The sequence below is a fragment of the Dendropsophus ebraccatus genome, chromosome 7 (genome assembly GCF_027789765.1).
Source record: "Dendropsophus ebraccatus isolate aDenEbr1 chromosome 7, aDenEbr1.pat, whole genome shotgun sequence".
Taxonomy (NCBI): domain Eukaryota; kingdom Metazoa; phylum Chordata; class Amphibia; order Anura; family Hylidae; genus Dendropsophus; species Dendropsophus ebraccatus.
The window spans coordinates 46,273,984-46,292,406 of record NC_091460.1 but is presented as its reverse complement, the minus strand read 5'-3'; the positions used below and the strand labels follow the sequence as shown (position 1 = coordinate 46,292,406).

General features: G+C 40.1%; 1 protein-coding gene across 4 annotated transcripts in view; it reads left to right on the top strand.

The window, feature by feature from the left end:
- The window catches only part of LCORL (ligand dependent nuclear receptor corepressor like), a 74,501-nt gene that overhangs the window by 45,272 nt on the left and 10,806 nt on the right, over window positions 1–18,423 (top strand). For 2 of the 4 annotated variants that reach the window (XM_069977455.1, XM_069977456.1), the window contains exons 6-7: window positions 120–195; window positions 3,607–7,025. In XM_069977455.1, the coding sequence (XP_069833556.1) occupies window positions 120–195; window positions 3,607–4,627 (1,097 nt within the window). In that variant the 3' untranslated portion in view covers window positions 4,628–7,025. Of the gene's footprint in view, window positions 1–119; window positions 196–3,606; window positions 7,026–18,423 lie in introns of those variants that run through there. The other 2 variants (XM_069977453.1, XM_069977454.1) reach the window with 1 other exon arrangement.

The following is an 18,423-nucleotide window of genomic DNA, read 5'->3' as shown; positions in this document are numbered from 1 at the left end:
TGCTTGTGCAGTGGTAAACCTGCAGGTTGTTCCATAAGCTAAAATTATGTTTGTTTGTTTTTCTCAACATGGTCATAACTGTATTATTAATTCCTGATGCTATAATCTTTTTCTCATAGGGGTTTTGGATCTTTCTGTTAAAAGACATGGTAGCGCATTTGAAGAGAATTCCAAAACCAGAAATACAAAAAATGGGTAAGTGAATTAATGTGACTCAATGCATTAGTTTGTCTTCTATATTATTAGTTTAGCTGAAAATTAGATTTTATTTGCTGTAACTTAGTTTAATTAAGAGTATTTTTACCAAACTAATAGCATTCATCCTCATACTACATCATTATAATAAAACAATGTAATAATACATTTAAATTATATATATATATATATATATATATATATTATATATATATATATAAATATTTTAAGCCAGCATTCTTCAAAAAGTATACATGTAGTGTTGCAGAGTTTTTTTGGGGGGGGTTTTGTGCGTATGTAGATATGGTTGTGGTGTACTTGGTTATCCTTGGCAGTCCTGTGAACTTTTAATAGACAGTTTTGATCGGCTGCCGCAATATTCAAATAGGGACACTGTAACCCTGTTTCCTGTAATTAGTGATTAGGCCCAGCTGTTAATCCTCCCACTGATCTGATACTTTCCACCTATTTAGTCAATAGTTGATTTTAACTGTAGGAAAACCCTTTTGGATTTTGTAGTGAAATCCAATGTAATGCTGAGTACCATTAATGTGTAAGGCACTCCATTCTTGCAGAAGATTTTCATTCCGCTGCAAGAATGTAGTGACATAGCCTTGTAAAACCTTAGATGCTGTTCTGCTTCTATACTAAAACAAAAAAACATACCTTCATACTTACCTGTCCTCATGCTTCCTCCGATGCCCTCCATTCCCCTGCTCAGTGGTAGCCTGCTCAGCCAATCATTTGCTGTGGTAAGACAGAGCAGTGACTGGCTGAGCGGGCTGATGATAGCGGGGAACCAGAGCTAGCATCAGGGGGAGCGTGGACAGGTAAGTATGTTTGCTTTATTGTTTTGTACTACTTTTTGTTTTTGTACTTTGCTGCTGCACAGCATCTTTGGTATAACAAGAAGATGGCACTGTATTCTGGCAGTGAATGGTAATGGTACTAGCAGTTAATGGTACTCAGTATTGCAGCGGAAAAACTCGCAGTGTGAAATTTGCTGCGAGTGTAAAGGTAGAGTACAATGAGTGATTAAAGTGTAGCACTATGAACGATAATAATCAAAAATAATTTTTCTAAATTTTTGTTTCTCTCCAGCCTGTAAATGGCTGGTGCCCCTGGTCTGTGTTTTAATGTTCATAAGTGTGCATTAGGAGATGGAGCTTCCTGCTCTCTCTATAGCACCATAGCCGGCGAGAGAATCTGCACCATAGAATGTAATTCTATGAAACTGGGTCTTAAGCTGGCTATAGAGACAGAGCAGGATGCCGCATCTCCTATTGCATACTTATAAGTAGACCACTGAAACTCTTTACAGCCATTTACAAGCTGAACTGCAAACACAAGTTATTAAGAAAAATTATTATTGGGCACTAGTGTACAGCTATATTTTAAAATATACCCTATAACCTTATGCTGTGTAAAAACATTAGTTTCCCTTTAAGTCATTTAAAAGATTGAATAGAAGCAGGTACCCTCAGTACACTGACTCACCCTAGCTGGCCCGCCCCTCCTGATAAAAATTGGGGAGAGCTCTACAGTGACATCACTCTGGTTGCTCATCACTGCAGACAGCCGGTCAGCCAGTCAGCTGGGGCAGATCGAGTGTGGTGGTCACGACCCGAGTATCCCAAAACACTTTAGGGGAAATTTATCAAAGGGTGTAAGATATAGACTCATGTAAACTGCCCACAGCAGCCAATCACAGCTCAGCTATTAGCTCTTGTAAATTGAAAAAGGAGCCGTTATTGGTTGTTGTGGCGGGTTTACACCAGTGTATATTTTACACCCCTTGATAAATCTGGGCCTTAATTTGCATATGAAATAAATTCCTGAAAATGGCACTGATGATTAAGATAAGAAAATTACCTTCATTCTCAGCGACCTGTGTGTTTTTGGGGCTTAAGTTTCCCTGTTAGTTGCAGTTACTTTCCCTTTTTAAGCAATATGTCAGTACCTGTAGGGGGATACTTACCTGCTATTTATTATCCTCTGTGCTTGTTTTCTTTTTAAGTCAAGCGGCTTAAGGCAGAGTCATAATCTGGGACTAAAACTTGGCTACCGTGCCTACAGGGACTCTGAAGTAGTCTAAGACACACCTTCTTTCCAATCACTGGTCCGGGCTGCTCTTTCTTAGCCCACTTTCTTAGGGCCCTATTCCACCGGACGATTATCGTTCAGATTATCATGAAATCGTTCGAATCTAAACGATAATCGTTCGGTTGGAATGCAGTTAACGATTAACGACCGAACGAGAAATCGTTGATCGCTTTATAAGACCTGGACCTATTTTTATCGTTGCTCGTTCACAAAACGTTCGCATTGAATAAGACATCGTTCAGTCGTTCGCAATAGATACGAACGCAATAGCGAATAAATAGAGAAGAAAAACTATCGCAATTACGATCATAAGTAACGATTATCGTTCCATGGAAATGAGTGAACGTCTTCAGGTCCTTTCGCAATAGCGGTCGTTTGAGATCGTTAATCGTTAACGATTATGCAAACGATAATCGTCCGGTGAAATAGGGCCCTTACCCTTCTGATTGGCTGCTGTATATAACACAGGTCTAGTATAGGTCCAGCAGGAAGTCCAGGAAGCTGATTTCTAGTACAGTAAGGGCAGAATACATATAAAGTGCAGACAAACTAGTGTTAAGAAAAAGATTATCCGATAATTTCCACCCATTATATAAGGAGAACAAGCCTTGGTAAGAGGGAGTTTGGAGGGTCGCTCTAATTGATTTCTACATGAGAAATCCATTGTACTTTACACCCACACTTTACCATAATTATCATTGTAGTTATTGTACTATTTATACTTTGGATAGCTTTTTATATTTTTAACCGTCAGCTTGTCAATGTGTCATAAATGTAACTGAACTATCTCATTTGTGTGTGTGTATTTGCAAGCTTGCTGTGGTTCATAGAAAGGTTAATCCGATTGTGCCATATGTGAGCTCGTTTTGTCGATGCAAATCTATAAAGGGGGTTTACTCTTTTATTACTTGTTTAGCGGTAACGTCACGTTTCTACTAACCAAAGTTGAATCTTAAGGGCTTACTAATTGCTTAAGTTAAAATAATTAACAGTTTGGCTCTGCAAGCAACTGTCAGATGGAGTAGCACGTACTACAGAAAATTCTTAGAAAAATAAGCAAATATTTGCCAAATGCTTTTGAGATCTTGACTGGGTTGCTATAGAAGCTATCGTATGACTGACAGAGTGTCCAAGCAGAACTGTAAAGTATTTCTAGAACTTCTAAATTCCTCCTGTGAAATAAAAACTTTGTCAGAATCGGTGATGTTACCTAAGCAAGGAGTTTAATAAAGGAGTGGACCATCCCCTTCCATACCTGTGTGCACGTCTCATACATCCGTTGACCATCGTTTCATTCCATTCATCCAGGAGACATCAGAAAGACAGAGAAGACTATGCGGATCGGAGTCCCGAGTTTGCAAACGGTCTGCTTTCGAAAGCATTGAAAGATATTCAGTTGGGAACACTGGATGTTAACAAAGCAGCCATACTTTATGGCATACCTCAGAAAACTTTGCTACTTCACTTAAAAGCCTTACCGGCAGGCAAGCCTGCATATCTTAAGAACACAGCTCAAAATTGTATTGATGGGTATTTATACAAAGACAGTACAGAGACAAGTACTGTCCTACAGAAAGTAGCCCTGTGGGCAAGGGCTCAGGCAGAGCATACAGAAAAAAATAAACTCAGTCTACTTGAAACCTCGGAACTGAAACTCCCAGCAGCTTCCAGTTACCTCCATCAGTTAACTCTACAGAGAATGGTTGCTCAGTTCAAAGAAAAAAAGGAAGGTTTGCATTGTGAATCGTCAGTCCCCATTGTACAGCTGAAAATTCCTCAGGTACGAGTGAGCTCTGTGACGAAACAGCCTAATTCCTCTGGTCTTCTGGATGTTATGTACCAGGTTACCAAAACCTCTACAGTCATAGAAAATTCTTCTGTTCAGAAACTAAAAAACTTACTTCCTCAGCAAAACAAAGTTGAATGTTCGGGAAGTATAACTCGCTCAAATGTCGACTCTTACGTTCTCCACGGGGACCTTTCTCCTTTTAGTCTTAATGCAAAGAACGGTGGGGGCGATGTATCCTCTGACAACCCCGATGACGATCGGAAAGATAAACAGCCAAGGAAAAAACGCGGACGCTACAGACAGTACGATCATGAGATTATGGAAGAAGCTATAGCTATGGTATTGGGCGGGAAAATGAGTGTTTCTAAAGCACAAGGAATCTATGGCGTACCTCACAGCACTTTAGAGTACAAAGTTAAAGAAAGATCTGGAACACTGAAAAACCCTCCGAAGAAAAAGCTTCGCCTGGCTGACGCTCATATATACAATGTTGTTAATTCAGGGACTGGTATCTCCAGAAATAGTAGCAAGTCTATGTAGATGCATTGTGAATTTATTACTATATGGGTGTGTGTATATTACTACACACTTCTACTCTACACGCAATGGAGTATGACATGACCTACTCCAGTAAAACGATACGGTTCTTAACCACATACATGCCTTTTTAAAATAGATTCTTCAGGGTTTTCACTGTGGACAGATTTATTTTGTTGCGCACTTCTACTAATATGTACTGAACATACAGGTTGCTTAACTAGACGTGATTCAGGGTCTTTGGTTCATAGTTGACTACATAAACTATGACTAACACTCCTTATTACAGTACTGATGTCTTACATCCAAACTTCCAGTCCTTACATTTTCACAGTTGCATTATATCTGAGACTCCTATGGGAGTCTTTTTATACGTACTCATGGTTTTGATATACTAGTGGACCACCTTTTTAGATTCCGAAAAATCATGAGAATTTTTTTTTTGGGATGCATGCAGTATTACTTTAGTTCACAATAACAGCACTCCTCCGCGTCCATGCGAACTCGACAGAGTTAAGGCAAAAACATTTATTACGTGTGTATAATATGAATTGAAAATATTGTAAAAAAAAACAAACAAAAGAAAAGAGAGACTTTGGTTTTAACTACAGCATTTATCTATGGACACTAAAGATACTCCATCTCCTGTTCTAGTAGTTGTAAAAAGTCTCAATTATTGACTTTAAATGAACTATAAAAGTATAAAAATGTAACTTAAAGAAGATTATTTATTATAAACAATTTTTGGAAAAAAAAGAGAAAAAAACTTTTACACTAAGATGAAAGTCTTGGGATGCAGGTTAGAGCATGTTCATAAAGTGCACAAGAAAAGCTTAAGACTTGGGTTCAATGTTCTGTTTAGACGATTTTACCTTTTTGATATATATATTTTTTCAAGGGTTGTCACACTCCTGCTATCGATAGACCTCAATGTAATTGTTTATGTATTTGCTGCTGATGCATTTCAGAGACCACTTCTGGATGGTTGTAGGTTCATTTACACTGACCAGTTTTATTAATTTAATTTTGTTTGTTTTTTCTTTTTCTTTTTGCTGATAACCAAACTTGCAGTTTGTTCAGGGTTTGACATGTATTTTAGTTAGTTTTTTTTTAGTTTTCTTTAACTTTTAAAGGGGTATTCTCATCACCTAGACTTTTGTTAGATGAAAGAGAATGCAAAAATAAGCAATATTGTGAATGCCTTGTATTCGCAAAATTGTTTGTTTTGCTTTTTGGCCTTTTTTTCCAGCTGTATAGTTGACAGCTTGTTGCCTGGGTTCCTGACCACCACTGTCCCCTCTGAGGCAGGGCAGTGACATCACTCAGCTTGTTGGGAGCGGTAAGTTCATTTCTCTATTTTTCTATGTCTCCCACACTTTACAAAGGTTTGTGGATTGTCCCTGAAGGTGAGTGGAAGCCCAGTGAGATCACATTGATAGAGAGCTGATTCACTTGCTGCATCCTGTCCGCTCTCCTTCCTTGCTCCAGGAACCAGGAGAGGGGATGTAGTGGTGCCGAACTGAAAGAATACCCCTTTAAATCCTTAATTACTTCACATTAGTAGTAGTTGGGCTTAAAAAAAATAAAAATAAGTTGTACATTCATTTTAACAGAGCACTCCATTTTGGTGGTTGTTAGGCATAACACTGTTTTTCCTTACCTCTGAAACTTAGAAAACTATTTTCATACATCAAATTTTTAGCTCTTTTAATATAAAATACTCTTAGCAAACAACATTACTTTGCACATATGCACTTGAATTTACTTTTTTGTATTTTATAACGTGCATCGATTTTTCTTTTTTTATTAATTGCTCTTACTGCTAATGGTTAAAAGGGTTTTCTTGGACTCATTCAGATGGCCTATCCTTAGCATTACATTTGTGTGCGTCCTTCTGATTTGAAGGATTGCAGTGCCTAGGCTAGCAATGAAGCCTCTTGTTTACCAGGATTATAATTTGTGCAGCTACAAAATCAACTGTAGCTCTCTACAGCCCAGTCCCATTCAAATGAATGGAAATGAGCTGCAGTATCAGGCACAGCCACTTGAAAATGTATGGAGCTGTTCCTGTTAAGCAAAGATGCTGCAGTATTCGCCTCCACAAACAAAGCTGTGAAATAAACCAAAACAGTTAAAAAAAAAAAAAATACTGTTTGGTCTTTTCCTGACTATTGGCCTGCTGTATTATATGTCTGAATACAGTGCCTAATTGTGTTTTGATGTATACAAGCAAAGCAGTGCAAATAATAGATCCTGGTAGTGTGAAGTTGAATGGGTCACATACCTGCAGCGGAATTTTAATTCCGATGCCAGTATGTGACCCGGCTCCTTTAACCCCCCGCCGCCCGGAGCATACGTTACCTGCTCGGCGCCGCGGCTGTGTGTGAGGCTCCTGGTTTCCCTCGCTCCCCATCAGCCAATTGGTGCACGGCAGCACTGATTGGCAGATGGTGAGCGAGAGGAGCTGTGAGCCTCACACAGCCGCGGTCATGAGCAGGTAATGTATTCTCCGCGGAGGGGGGGGGGGGGTCAAAGGAGCCGGCTTACATATCCACAGTGGAATGAAAATTCCGCTGCGGATATGTAACCCCATAGACCTTCATACTACATGGATCCGCAGCGGATTTCATTGCAAACTTGCAGCGTCAAATCCGCTGCGGATCTGGTACGTGTGAAGTTACCTTTTAAGGTGTTTTCTAAGCTTAGAACAACATGGCCTCTCTTCCAGAAACAGTCTCAGGCTGCATTCACATGTTCATGATATATGGTCCGTATGCTTGCTGTTTTTGGTAGACTGAACTCTCTCTGCATCATAATTCATTATGACACCGCAAGCTCCGGAACAGTTAAAACACTATGCTATTGAACTGACACGCATGTCAGCTTACCAGCATACTGCTCTAGCTGTTTCGGAGACTCTCAAAGAGTTCAGTCCATAATATACATTCAGCATAAAGCGCTTATTGTGGTGTGGTACATGTAAATTCAGCCTCACTCTTGGCCTCTTGGTTTTCCATTGACGTGAATGGAGCCAAATTGTAATACAACACACAACCTGGGGACAGGTGTGGTGCTGTTTTTGCACGAAAGTAGCTCTTTTTGAGTCTGGGTAACTGCTTTACCAGTTTCCCTTATTGTAAAAATCTGAACTCCTTCGCCTGATCGTTCGATTTTCAGTTTTATACATATAACACTGGTTTAGTTCAGGTAATATCAACCTCAGTTTGCTGTGAATTCTCTACTATTTTGAAAAAACGGGCAACTTTTCATTGTTGACAGTAATCCAACATCAGGGACAGTCTTACAGCCTTCACTCTACCTTTTTCTACACTTACAATTTGTACTAGTATTTGTTTTAGTTTTATAGGGAAAATCTATTTTCGATTCCGGTTCTACAAAAAAACTACACACTGTTTTAATGGTTTTGTTTCTATTTTCCGACCTTCACATACAGGTGTCTATAATAAAAAAAAATATTTATATATATATATATATATATATATATATTTTTTTTTTTTTTTTTTTTTTTATTTACATTTATTCAACCAATGCCTTTCAGTAAAACAATCATATGGTGTTAGATATTCACTACTGAAAAAAAAACAAAAAAAACACTGAAGGCAGAATTATAAGCCCTTCAATTATTTGCTTATGTGAATGTTTCTGAATATTTTTTAATAGGGGGGAAAAATGTAAAAAAGCAAAAACTGTGCCTCTGTTTTTAAGACTACTGATCGGTAAAGTTGTTAAACCATTTCTTGTAGTTTCGGACCATTTTATATAACGTTGTATATTAAACTACTGAAAATGATTAGTTGTTTACAGTAATATACCGGGTTGTGTATATTTTATTTTTAACTTGCAACATTTCCATTGTCACTTCCATTTCATAGTAATTTGGTATAACTACAGTATGTGGCTGCCTTGATTTGCAAAAGGTTTTTGTTTAATTTCAACCTCTTTTAGGCAGTGCGTTCTATTTATGCATAAATCAATTGCACTATAATTCATGAATTATTTATTATGATATTTTCTAATTTCCTGTATCTGTTATGTGATGTAAATGTACTGTAATTCAGGTTTTTTTCCAGGGTTTTTTTTTCTTTGTGTTTATAAAGCTAAATCTGATTGTATGGAGTTAATTGTTTGGTTAATGTATTCTTAAATTATAATTTATAGCAAGCGCTTCACCGCTTTCCACATAATTTAAAAAACAAATTGACTATTGCTCTAAGAATATACGTTTTATTAACAGCTTAAAAAAATCCTAATGTTTATACTTTTTTATTTTGTTTTTGACTGTGCATAATTTACTGTTTGTCATAATATATCTGGTATTGCCAACATGAATATATACAATTGACGTTTCTCCTCTTGAGACATGTTTCCGGTTGCTAATGAGTGTAAGTCGAGAAATCTCGTTCTTAAAGCTCTCTCTTGACCAATAACACAACACTGTACTCCTTTCCGAGTACTTTTCCTCTGACCTCAGCATTGTACAGTATATTATTAAATGTTTTCATTTACGTATTTCCCGTTGAAGTCATATTTTTTCTGTGTCTGAGATGTATGCTTTGTTAAAGTATATACAGTAACTGCAAATCATCCCAAGTTCATGTTTTTACAAAAAAATCCATTTTATTAAAATACATGCTGCTAATGTATGTTTGTGTATACAAATTATTCATCAAATTAATAAACATTTCATGGGTGTTTTTGGTACAGAAAAAAAAAATTATGGTTCAGAATGTGAATACCTACATACCTACTGGATTTTGGCAACAGATCTAAACTTCAAACAAATTCTTGTCCTGTTGCGGAAAAGCCTTGTGGACAGGAGTAGAAAATTTAGGTTTTTCAAAAGTATTTTTAGTGGTAGTTACAAGCAAATGAATAAAAAAGGGGAGTTAAATGTTAACAAGAGTCAATAAAAAATTACTTTTGATGTGTCATCAGGCATGTGAAAACTTATTGATCGCAGGGTGGGTCTCACTGTTGAGACCCACTGCGATCAGGCGATATAGCCGGGCGGCTAGGCCATCCACTCCCCAGAAGCTTGCTAATTCTGTCAATGTAGCCTTGTAGACTATTATATTGTTTCAATTAGCAGATCAGTAAAACAAAAGGATGGGGTTGCCTCGTGGTATAATATCGCCAGCATAAAAGTGTGGTGGGTGAATAAGTACAGAGTGCACTCTCCTAGTTAGGTTGTGCAATAGTAGGCACCACATTAACTTAAAGGGTATCCAGCAGAAAACACAGCAGCTTACCTGTAGACCATCACCACTAAGGGCAGTCATTGTGCAGAAAATATATAGCAGAAGGATGCTCGACTACTTCGCACGTTGGATGTTTGCCGAGACAAATGAATGCGACGCTTACGGTTTTTGTGTGTGTTTTTTTATCACCTGTGCAGTTTAAGCTGTGAAGTCTTGTCAGCTTGGCTGGCCCTGAGTTGAGCATCCTTCTGCTAAATTAGCAGTTCAGAAAATACAGCCGGTGAGTGGATTGCTCAGCCACCACGCTCTCTCCCCGGCAATGTCTACTATTTTTTCAGTAGGCTTTGGCAGTGAGACTCGCTGTGATCAATAACTTTTGACATGCATGATGACATGTCAAAAATTATTTTTAATGACATTGACTCTTTAACGCTTCGCTTTTGCTGTCCAGGCATGATGAGAATTGTAGTATTGCAACAGCTGGAGGGCCGAAGGTTCCCCATCCCTGCTTTAACCCCTTGACGACAGATGATGTAAATGTGTGCCACTTGTGACCGTCACATAGGCAGTGACCGGCATACATGTATGCCATTATCTGCAAGGGGCTTTATGCAGTGAGCTCATTAGTTGAGCTCTCTTCATAGGGGGTGAGGGCCAGCTGCTATTAGCAAACAGGTCCTTACAGTCAATAGAGGCCGGTGTTGCTACCTGTCATTAACCCCTTTAATACCATCACTTACGGATTGGGACTAGAGATGAGCAAACTGGGTTCGAGTCGATCTGAACCCGAACGTTCGGTATTTGATTAGCTGGGGCTGCTGAACTTGGATAAAGCTCTAAGGTTGTCTGGAAAACATGGATACAGCCAATGACTATATCCATGATTTCCATATAGCCTTAGGGCTTTATCCAACTTCAGCAGCCCCCGCTAATCAAATGCCAAAAGTTCTGGTTCGGATCGACTCGAGCATGCTCCAGGTTCGCTCATCTCTAATTGGGACCGATCGAATTGCCTGACTGAGGGAGGTATAGTGCTTACCTATATGCAGTCTGATCTTCTGCCTTCTGGTACAGTTGGTTTCAGGCAGGCTCTACCAGATCATAGCAGAAAACAATGGCATAGCATTGACCAGTGTATGCAATCTAATGATTTCTAAAAATAATAAATAAATAGAACATATAAAAGTAAATACATTATATATCATAGCCTGTGTAATTGTCTAATCTATTAAGATATAACATTGTTGTTCCCGCACGGTGAATAGCTTCAACTAATGGGGGGGAAATGGGATTATTTTTTGTTACGTTATATATCAAATAAAATTTATAAAAACTGATCAAAAGCCCCAGCTACACACACATGGTACCAAGAAAAAAACAACTTAAGATCATGGCACTAAAAATTACGCCCCAAACAGCCATATAGGTTGAAAAAAAAACTTTTAAGAGTCACAATAGGTGTGCAAAGGTGTGTAGCAGCTCATGAATGTCACAGAATCCTGAGCATGCACTCACTCTGTAGTTTATGGTAATAAACAGTTATATTTTTTTTATAACAAAGCTACAGCCCAAAAAGACAGACTGGATCAAGATCCCTGGACCAGACTTATGCCGCATAAATCTGGTTATGGATTGTATTGCTTTTTTTGTAAAGAATATCCATTATTTGCCAGTACACATTTTTGATTTACAGTTCCTTGTGACGTTATATGGTACAGTTTCAAAAATAGTTTGATAGTTTTAATTTTAAGGTATTAAGTCAATTACTGTCCTGACACCAGGACCTGTAACCAGTTGTTGTATACATTCATTTACTTCTAATTTAAATTGTTTAAATATGTGAAGAGTAAGCTTTTCTCAAAAAGCCATTGATCTCTATAAACAGACTGTAAAGTATAATGGAATTCTAAGTGTATGTTATCAGAAAGTGCTACTTCTACAGAAATTGGTTTCTTTACCCCCGAGTAAGAGTGAGAAAGAGGCATGTGGTGATTGCGTGTATACTTTTCTTTAAATGCCCACAATGTGTAATAAGGCATGCTGGAATAGCTAGTGCATACGGCTAACTTCTAAATGACAAACAAAGGGCTATAAAGACATGTTCAGAACTATCATTTAAACTTCTTTGGGAATTGTGGAAAGGAATTGTGGAAAGAAAGAGTATCAGAGTTGCTCTGCATATCCTTCTGCTTTGCATATTATTCTTGCTAAAATTCACAGAGGAGAATGATTGAACTCTAAGGGGGACATTTATTAAGTCCGGCGTTTTCTGCGCCGGACTTAAAAATGCCCCCGCATCTCCGGCGCTACGGAGATTTATGTAGAGGCTGACTGCCTCCACATAAATCCCGTGCGAGCCGATGCGCACAGCCGAAAACCTATGCCAGCTGAGGACTGGAGTAGGTTTTCGGCGTATCTTAAAAAAAAAAAAGATAAATCGCGCTAAATCGGACTATGAGTCTGCCCCTCCCCGCGCCCCGGCGTAAAGAGGCGATTTGCAAATATTTTATTCGCAAATCGGCCGTTTTGCAAATAAAATATTCGCAAATCGTCTCTTTACGCTGAAAAAAAAAATACGCTGGATGATACATGTCCCCCTAAGTTTCCACACCTCTGTAGATTTGTCTAAACTGTGGACAGTTAACCTTTAAAAACATAACCTCCTGATATGCCTCTATTGCTCACGGGGCGCTGAGGATCAAGGTATATCTCTTACCGGAGATCAGTTAGGAGCACTGCCCCGCCTCCAGGTTGTGTGCCGGCCTACTCCTAATTAAAAGGCTGACGCAATGGCGGCGGCACTGGCGTAGCTACCATGGGGGCAGGGTACGCCGTCGCTATGGGGCCCGGGGGCTTAGGGGGCCCGGGCCCCCGCGTTAAAGTATGCCCCCTCCCCCTGTATTGCCGCTCACTATGCATATGCATAGTGAGCGGCCCTGAGCCATCCCCTCCGTCCGCCCCTTCTATCGCTGCTCAGCTGAGCCGATCAGAAGCCCGGAAAAGTGCAATGAGCAGCACTTTCCTGGGCTCCTGATCGGCTAAGCGGCGATGGAGGGGGCGGGCTGGGCGTGCGGAGGGGATCGCTGTCCTACTTACCTGTCCGCCGGCCCCAGCAGCTCCTCTCCCGACACTCCGGTCTCCCGTCATCCTCCGGGCACAGGCAGTGGGGTACAGAGACGCTGCCTGTGTCCCGGAAGTGTTCTGCAGCGGCAGTCTCTCTGTCCCCCGCTGCCTGTGCCCGGAGGATGACGTGAGACTGGAGTGTCAGGAGAGGAGCTGCTGGGGCCGGCGGACAGGTGAGTAACCTGTTTGTTGTTTTTCTGGTCGCAGGGGGGATTGGCTACTATGGGGGGCACTGTATGGGGCATTGGCTACTATGGGGGGCACTGTATGGGGCATTGGCTACTATGGGGGGCACTGTATGGGGCATTGGCTACTATGGGGGGCACTGTATGGGGCATTGGCTACTATGGGGGCACTGTATGGGGCATTGGCTACTATATGGGGGCACTGTATGGGGGCATTGGCTACTATATGAGGGCACTGGCTACTACATGGGGGCATTGTATGGGGGCATTGGCTACTATGGAGGGCACTGGCTACAATTGGGGCACTGTATGGGGGCATTGGCTACTATATGGGGGCATTGGCTACTATGAGGGGCACTATATGGGGGCATTGGCTTCTATGTGGGGGCATTGGCTACTATGGGGGGCACTATATGGGGGCATTGGCTATGTGGGGGCATTGGCTACTATGGGGGGCACTATGTGGGGGCATTGGCTACTATATGAGGGCATTGGCTACTATGGGGGGCACTATGTGGGGGCATTGGCTACTATGGGGGGCACTATATGGGGGCATTGGCTACTATGTGGGCACTATATGGGGGCATTGGCTACTATGTGAGGCACTATATGGGGGCATTGGCTACTATGTGAGGCACTATATGGGGGCATTGGCTACTATGTGGGGCACTATATGGGGGGATTCGCACCAATCACACTGCTGCTATCTCCAAACTGTGACAATGAGCAAAATATTTTTTTTCTATTTCCCCCCCTAAAATCAGGGGCGCGTCTGATCAAAAGGCGCGTCCTATAAAGCGAAAAATACGGTACTACATGGGGGGGGGGGCAGAGAAGGGGCTAACTACTTAATGAGGGACACAGTTGTCTAACTACTATATGAATACAGAGGGGACCACTATATGAGGGAACAGATGGAGCAAATAGATGCATAGGATATTGGGGCATGAGTGAGGAACCTAAACTGTTTGTCTGTCAGATCCTACTGAGAGAAGTCCTTATGGTGGCCAGGCTGGATGGAGAAGGGGAAAAGTGAGCAACTCCGATTGGAGAAGACGCCTGTAACTGCACTGTGATCACTTCTGGTGTGTAAAGCCTGTGTGGAGCCTATACATGCCACTGTATGGCCAATGGTGATATTGGACTGTGGATTTTATTCCGTAGCAGTGGTAGCATTATTCAGTATGTGGGGGTTTTAGTCAGTGAGAGGGGGTAATATTTGTCCCATGTAAACTGGTACTGTTTGTATTATTCATCTTAATATACTGGATTTGGTTGGTAACAATATAGTGGTAATGGCAGTGGTCATGGTGCTATAATGCTTTTCCTAATACTATATATACATATTGCTCTCTCTTCACAGCTTAGTGGTCAGTTGTTTGGGGGGGGGGGGGGGGGCAATCAAAAGTTTGCTATGGGGCCCAGCTAGTTCTAGTTACGCCCCTGGGCGGCGGAGCAGTTCTAATTGTGCTCTGGACTGAGGATTACACTGCTAACAGCATGGCAATGGTGCCGAGGGGGAAGGTAAGAGACATACCTTCCTCCTCAGCGCCCCATGCGCAATAGAGAGCTATCAGCAGGTTAGACTCCTCTAACCTGCTGATGGTTCCCCATTTAGGAGAACGATTACCTCTTTGTTCCCACAACGATAGTCATCTCTGCAGTCAGCCAGCATTTTTCTCTGTGCTAACAAGAGGCAAGAAATGCAATATAGCTGACTACAGATTAGTAAATGTCCCTTCTGGGTGAAGTTTTTGGCTTGGCTAATTAAATCCCCAGTCATATTCTAAGGCCTCGTTCACACTTAATTTCATTGGCACTGTAACACCTCCGTACTTTTGTACAGGGCCATGATCCATGCTGCGAGAAAAAAAAAAAGGCCAAGTCCTAGTGCAGACCTGAAGTTTACTAGAGATTATTACTAGAAGCTTACTAGATTACTAGAGATGTGTGTATTAGGCCTTAGACTTTAAAAAGGAGTCAAACACTGGCTTAAAGTGAAAGCCACCTCCAAGAGATGGGTTTCAGAGAGCTGCTTTGCATCTTATAGTCTTATAGCTTTAGTGGAAACACCTACCTACATGGTTTGTTCACATACCAAAATTTGCTCTTGGGTGGTGTATGCACAAACAACTGCATTGGAAAGATGTACAGCTTTTCTATTAGGACTCTCCAGAAAGCAATCTATTTATACCTTTACAATCTGCCTTACAAGAAGAAATCATTATTGAGGAATCAGCGAATGTAGATCAACAATAAAACCAACACTTCTGCAGACTTGTGGATCATCCAATTACTGTAGTAACAAACCAAGATTTCCATTCAATATTTTGTAAACCCCCTCCCAATGTAATGTGACATTTTCAACTGTATTGTTGCAGGAACTGATAACATGTTATCTCAATTTCATTTGACCTTTTTATTAAAATTTTTGTAGTACAGCCAGTTTTTCCATTAAGTAGAGACAAATTATAGACTATATGTTGGGGGAAAATGTATTGGTAGAAATGTCATACCTTATTCAGGGTTCTGTTCTGATCAAATTTTAAACTGATGAACAGATCGCATTCTGCTTTTGATTAAATAAAAAAAAAATGAAAACCTATATAAGTTTTTCAGGTGTAAAATTCATAGCGATAAATTATTTTCTTTGCTCATAATGGGCAAGATGTTTTCCACATACACCATTTCACTAGAAAAAGTAGATTGTGTACTGTTAATAAACACTTTCAATTTATGGTTGTCACATTACAAGAAAACCATTGCTCTGCATACATAGTGTTCATAAGGCTCTGCAGTACTTAACACAAGCTCTTTGGATGGTGGTACATACTATATAGAATTTAAAGGGATATGCCTGTATCCATAAATAATAGATATGATGCATGGCTTAACTATGCCTGGTCCCTCTAGCTCTCTTTCAAGTCCCTATGGTCTACTGATGATATTGTCATATTGTCTACCTGCTAACAAGACAGTAGGGCATAGCAGGACCTGCAAGCTACAACTGGCAACATCAGTGAACTGTCTCGGCCAATGATTGGCTTAGCGGGCAGGTTCTGCACTCGTCTCTTGGAAATGGGCATCTGGGGACTGAAAGTAACTGAATGGGAAATGCAAGGGACCAGACAAATTCTTTAGCATAAGAAGTGACAAATTCTTGTATCAGTTGGTATGGCTTTCTTGTTATTCATATAGAAAACACTGCAAATTTTTTATTTGTTTTCGATTTAAAGAGGTTTTCCCACTAAATAAAGTTGGTAAAAAAAAAATAATCACATTTACCCCATACATAATGTAAAGGAGTACAGATGTGAGATTTTTTTCAAGGTACAAATAACTATTATTGCTATACTGTTACTGTTCTTCTGCCTTTCTGATCATCCTGGTTTTCTCTCTGAACTGTGGCTGTGCACATGCTCTCCCACAACCCCCCTGCTTCTTTGATTGTACAATGAAGACTAACTGGCAATCCATCCAGGACAGACCAGGAGATTGAACTGAGCATGCATGACCACCTTACTGAATTGTGTAAGGTGGTCGTAACCAAGGGTAACAGATTATAAAAATAAAGCAGGCTCACGGGGTATTAGTAAGTATCTCACTTTCAAAAATGCTTGTACGTTTGAAATGTTTAAAGTGATACTGTTGCCCTCCCTTAAACCCGCTTTGTTTCATCTGTGAATAGCGTCACCTAGGCGGGGCTTTATGGCAGTTGGTCCCCATCTTCTGGCTAGGGAGGCGGTTCAACTGCTGTTAAGCCTGGCCTAGGTTACAATGTCTGCTGATTAATTGAAGCAATTTTAGAGCAGAAAGGAGACGCAAGCAAATTTTATACAGGTATGTATCATATGTGCTGCATCTAAGCTTATGAATGGTGCAGAGAACCCCACATGGTGTAAGGGGTGGTGGTGACAGTATCACTTTACTTTTACATTATGCATCCATGCAGACCTATTTATCTTAATGGGAAAACCCCTTTTAGGAAGGTAGATGGTAAATGGTAAGATATGTTTGAAATCATTTTACAATAATAGATGTATTCTGTTAAATGTGACTGTGTATTCAGAAACATGCACAGCAAATACTCTGGACTATCAATGTATCTGTATCTTTTGTATTTGAATGGTAGCTTGCAAGCTAGAAAAGGTTGAGCACCTCTGGGCTAAATGACGTAGTATGTAAAAAAAAAAGTGTATCTGCTATGAAGGTAACCATACAGATAGCTGTTGGTCATTCCTCCGAAAGAGGTTATCCAGCATTATGATTTTTTTTGTATATAATGCTGCCCTGCCTGAGAAAATATTAAACATGTTATGCTTACCTCTCCGTGCTCCCCTGGTGCCCCCCCCCCTTCCTCACTGACTGCAGTCTCTGCTACTTCTGAGATGCTTGTCTCTGGAGTGACAGCCCACAAAGCCAATCACAGGCAACGGCACTGTCCTGTCTCAGTCAGTGATTGGCTGAACGGACTGTCACTCCCAAAATTTTTTTGTCTCGGAAATGGTGGTGGCTGCAGTTAGCTGGGGACACTATAGATGCCGCAACAGGACACCAGGGGGAACGAAGAGGTAAGCATAATGTGTTTATGTTCGACTGGGCAGCATTATGTAAAATACTGCCTAACTCCTTTAACCCCTAATACACGTATGCACTTGCATCTGAGAAGAAAATATGCTGCTGCCGGACACTTCTGGTTTATCTTCAATGGACAATGCATGTTAAAATCCATCATGTCCAATCTGGGGAGTTGCAATCTCTATGTATATAAGATAATTTAGTCAAGGTTTATGGAGATTTAGTTATGCGAAACCATTTAAGAACAGTTCTCTTTTTCTCCAGTTAGCGACAACCAAAAACTAAAGTTTTGTCAATGTTTTCTACCTCGACTCCTGAACACTTTCACTTCTGCATCTAGATTTTGGTAATTTTTTAAAACCAGATTTTTTTCAAATTTTTTAATTTTTTTTTTTTTTTTTTTTTTTTAAATCTTCCTTATACACATCATGATTTAAGGTTTTTGAAGGGGGAAAATACAGCCATATAAGAATTATAGCCGTAAATAACATGACCGTTATTTAAAGCCGTAATTTTAACAATACGTATGTATTTTTGCCTCAAAAAATGTGTAAACATACACTTAAAATGTAAACGATATGTCATTGTATTTTTCTAACTTACTATGAAATGAAACATTTAGGGTATTTATATCTTATGTTGAACCCTGAGTATGGAGCCCAGCAATTAATATAATAGTTAAATAACTGAATTA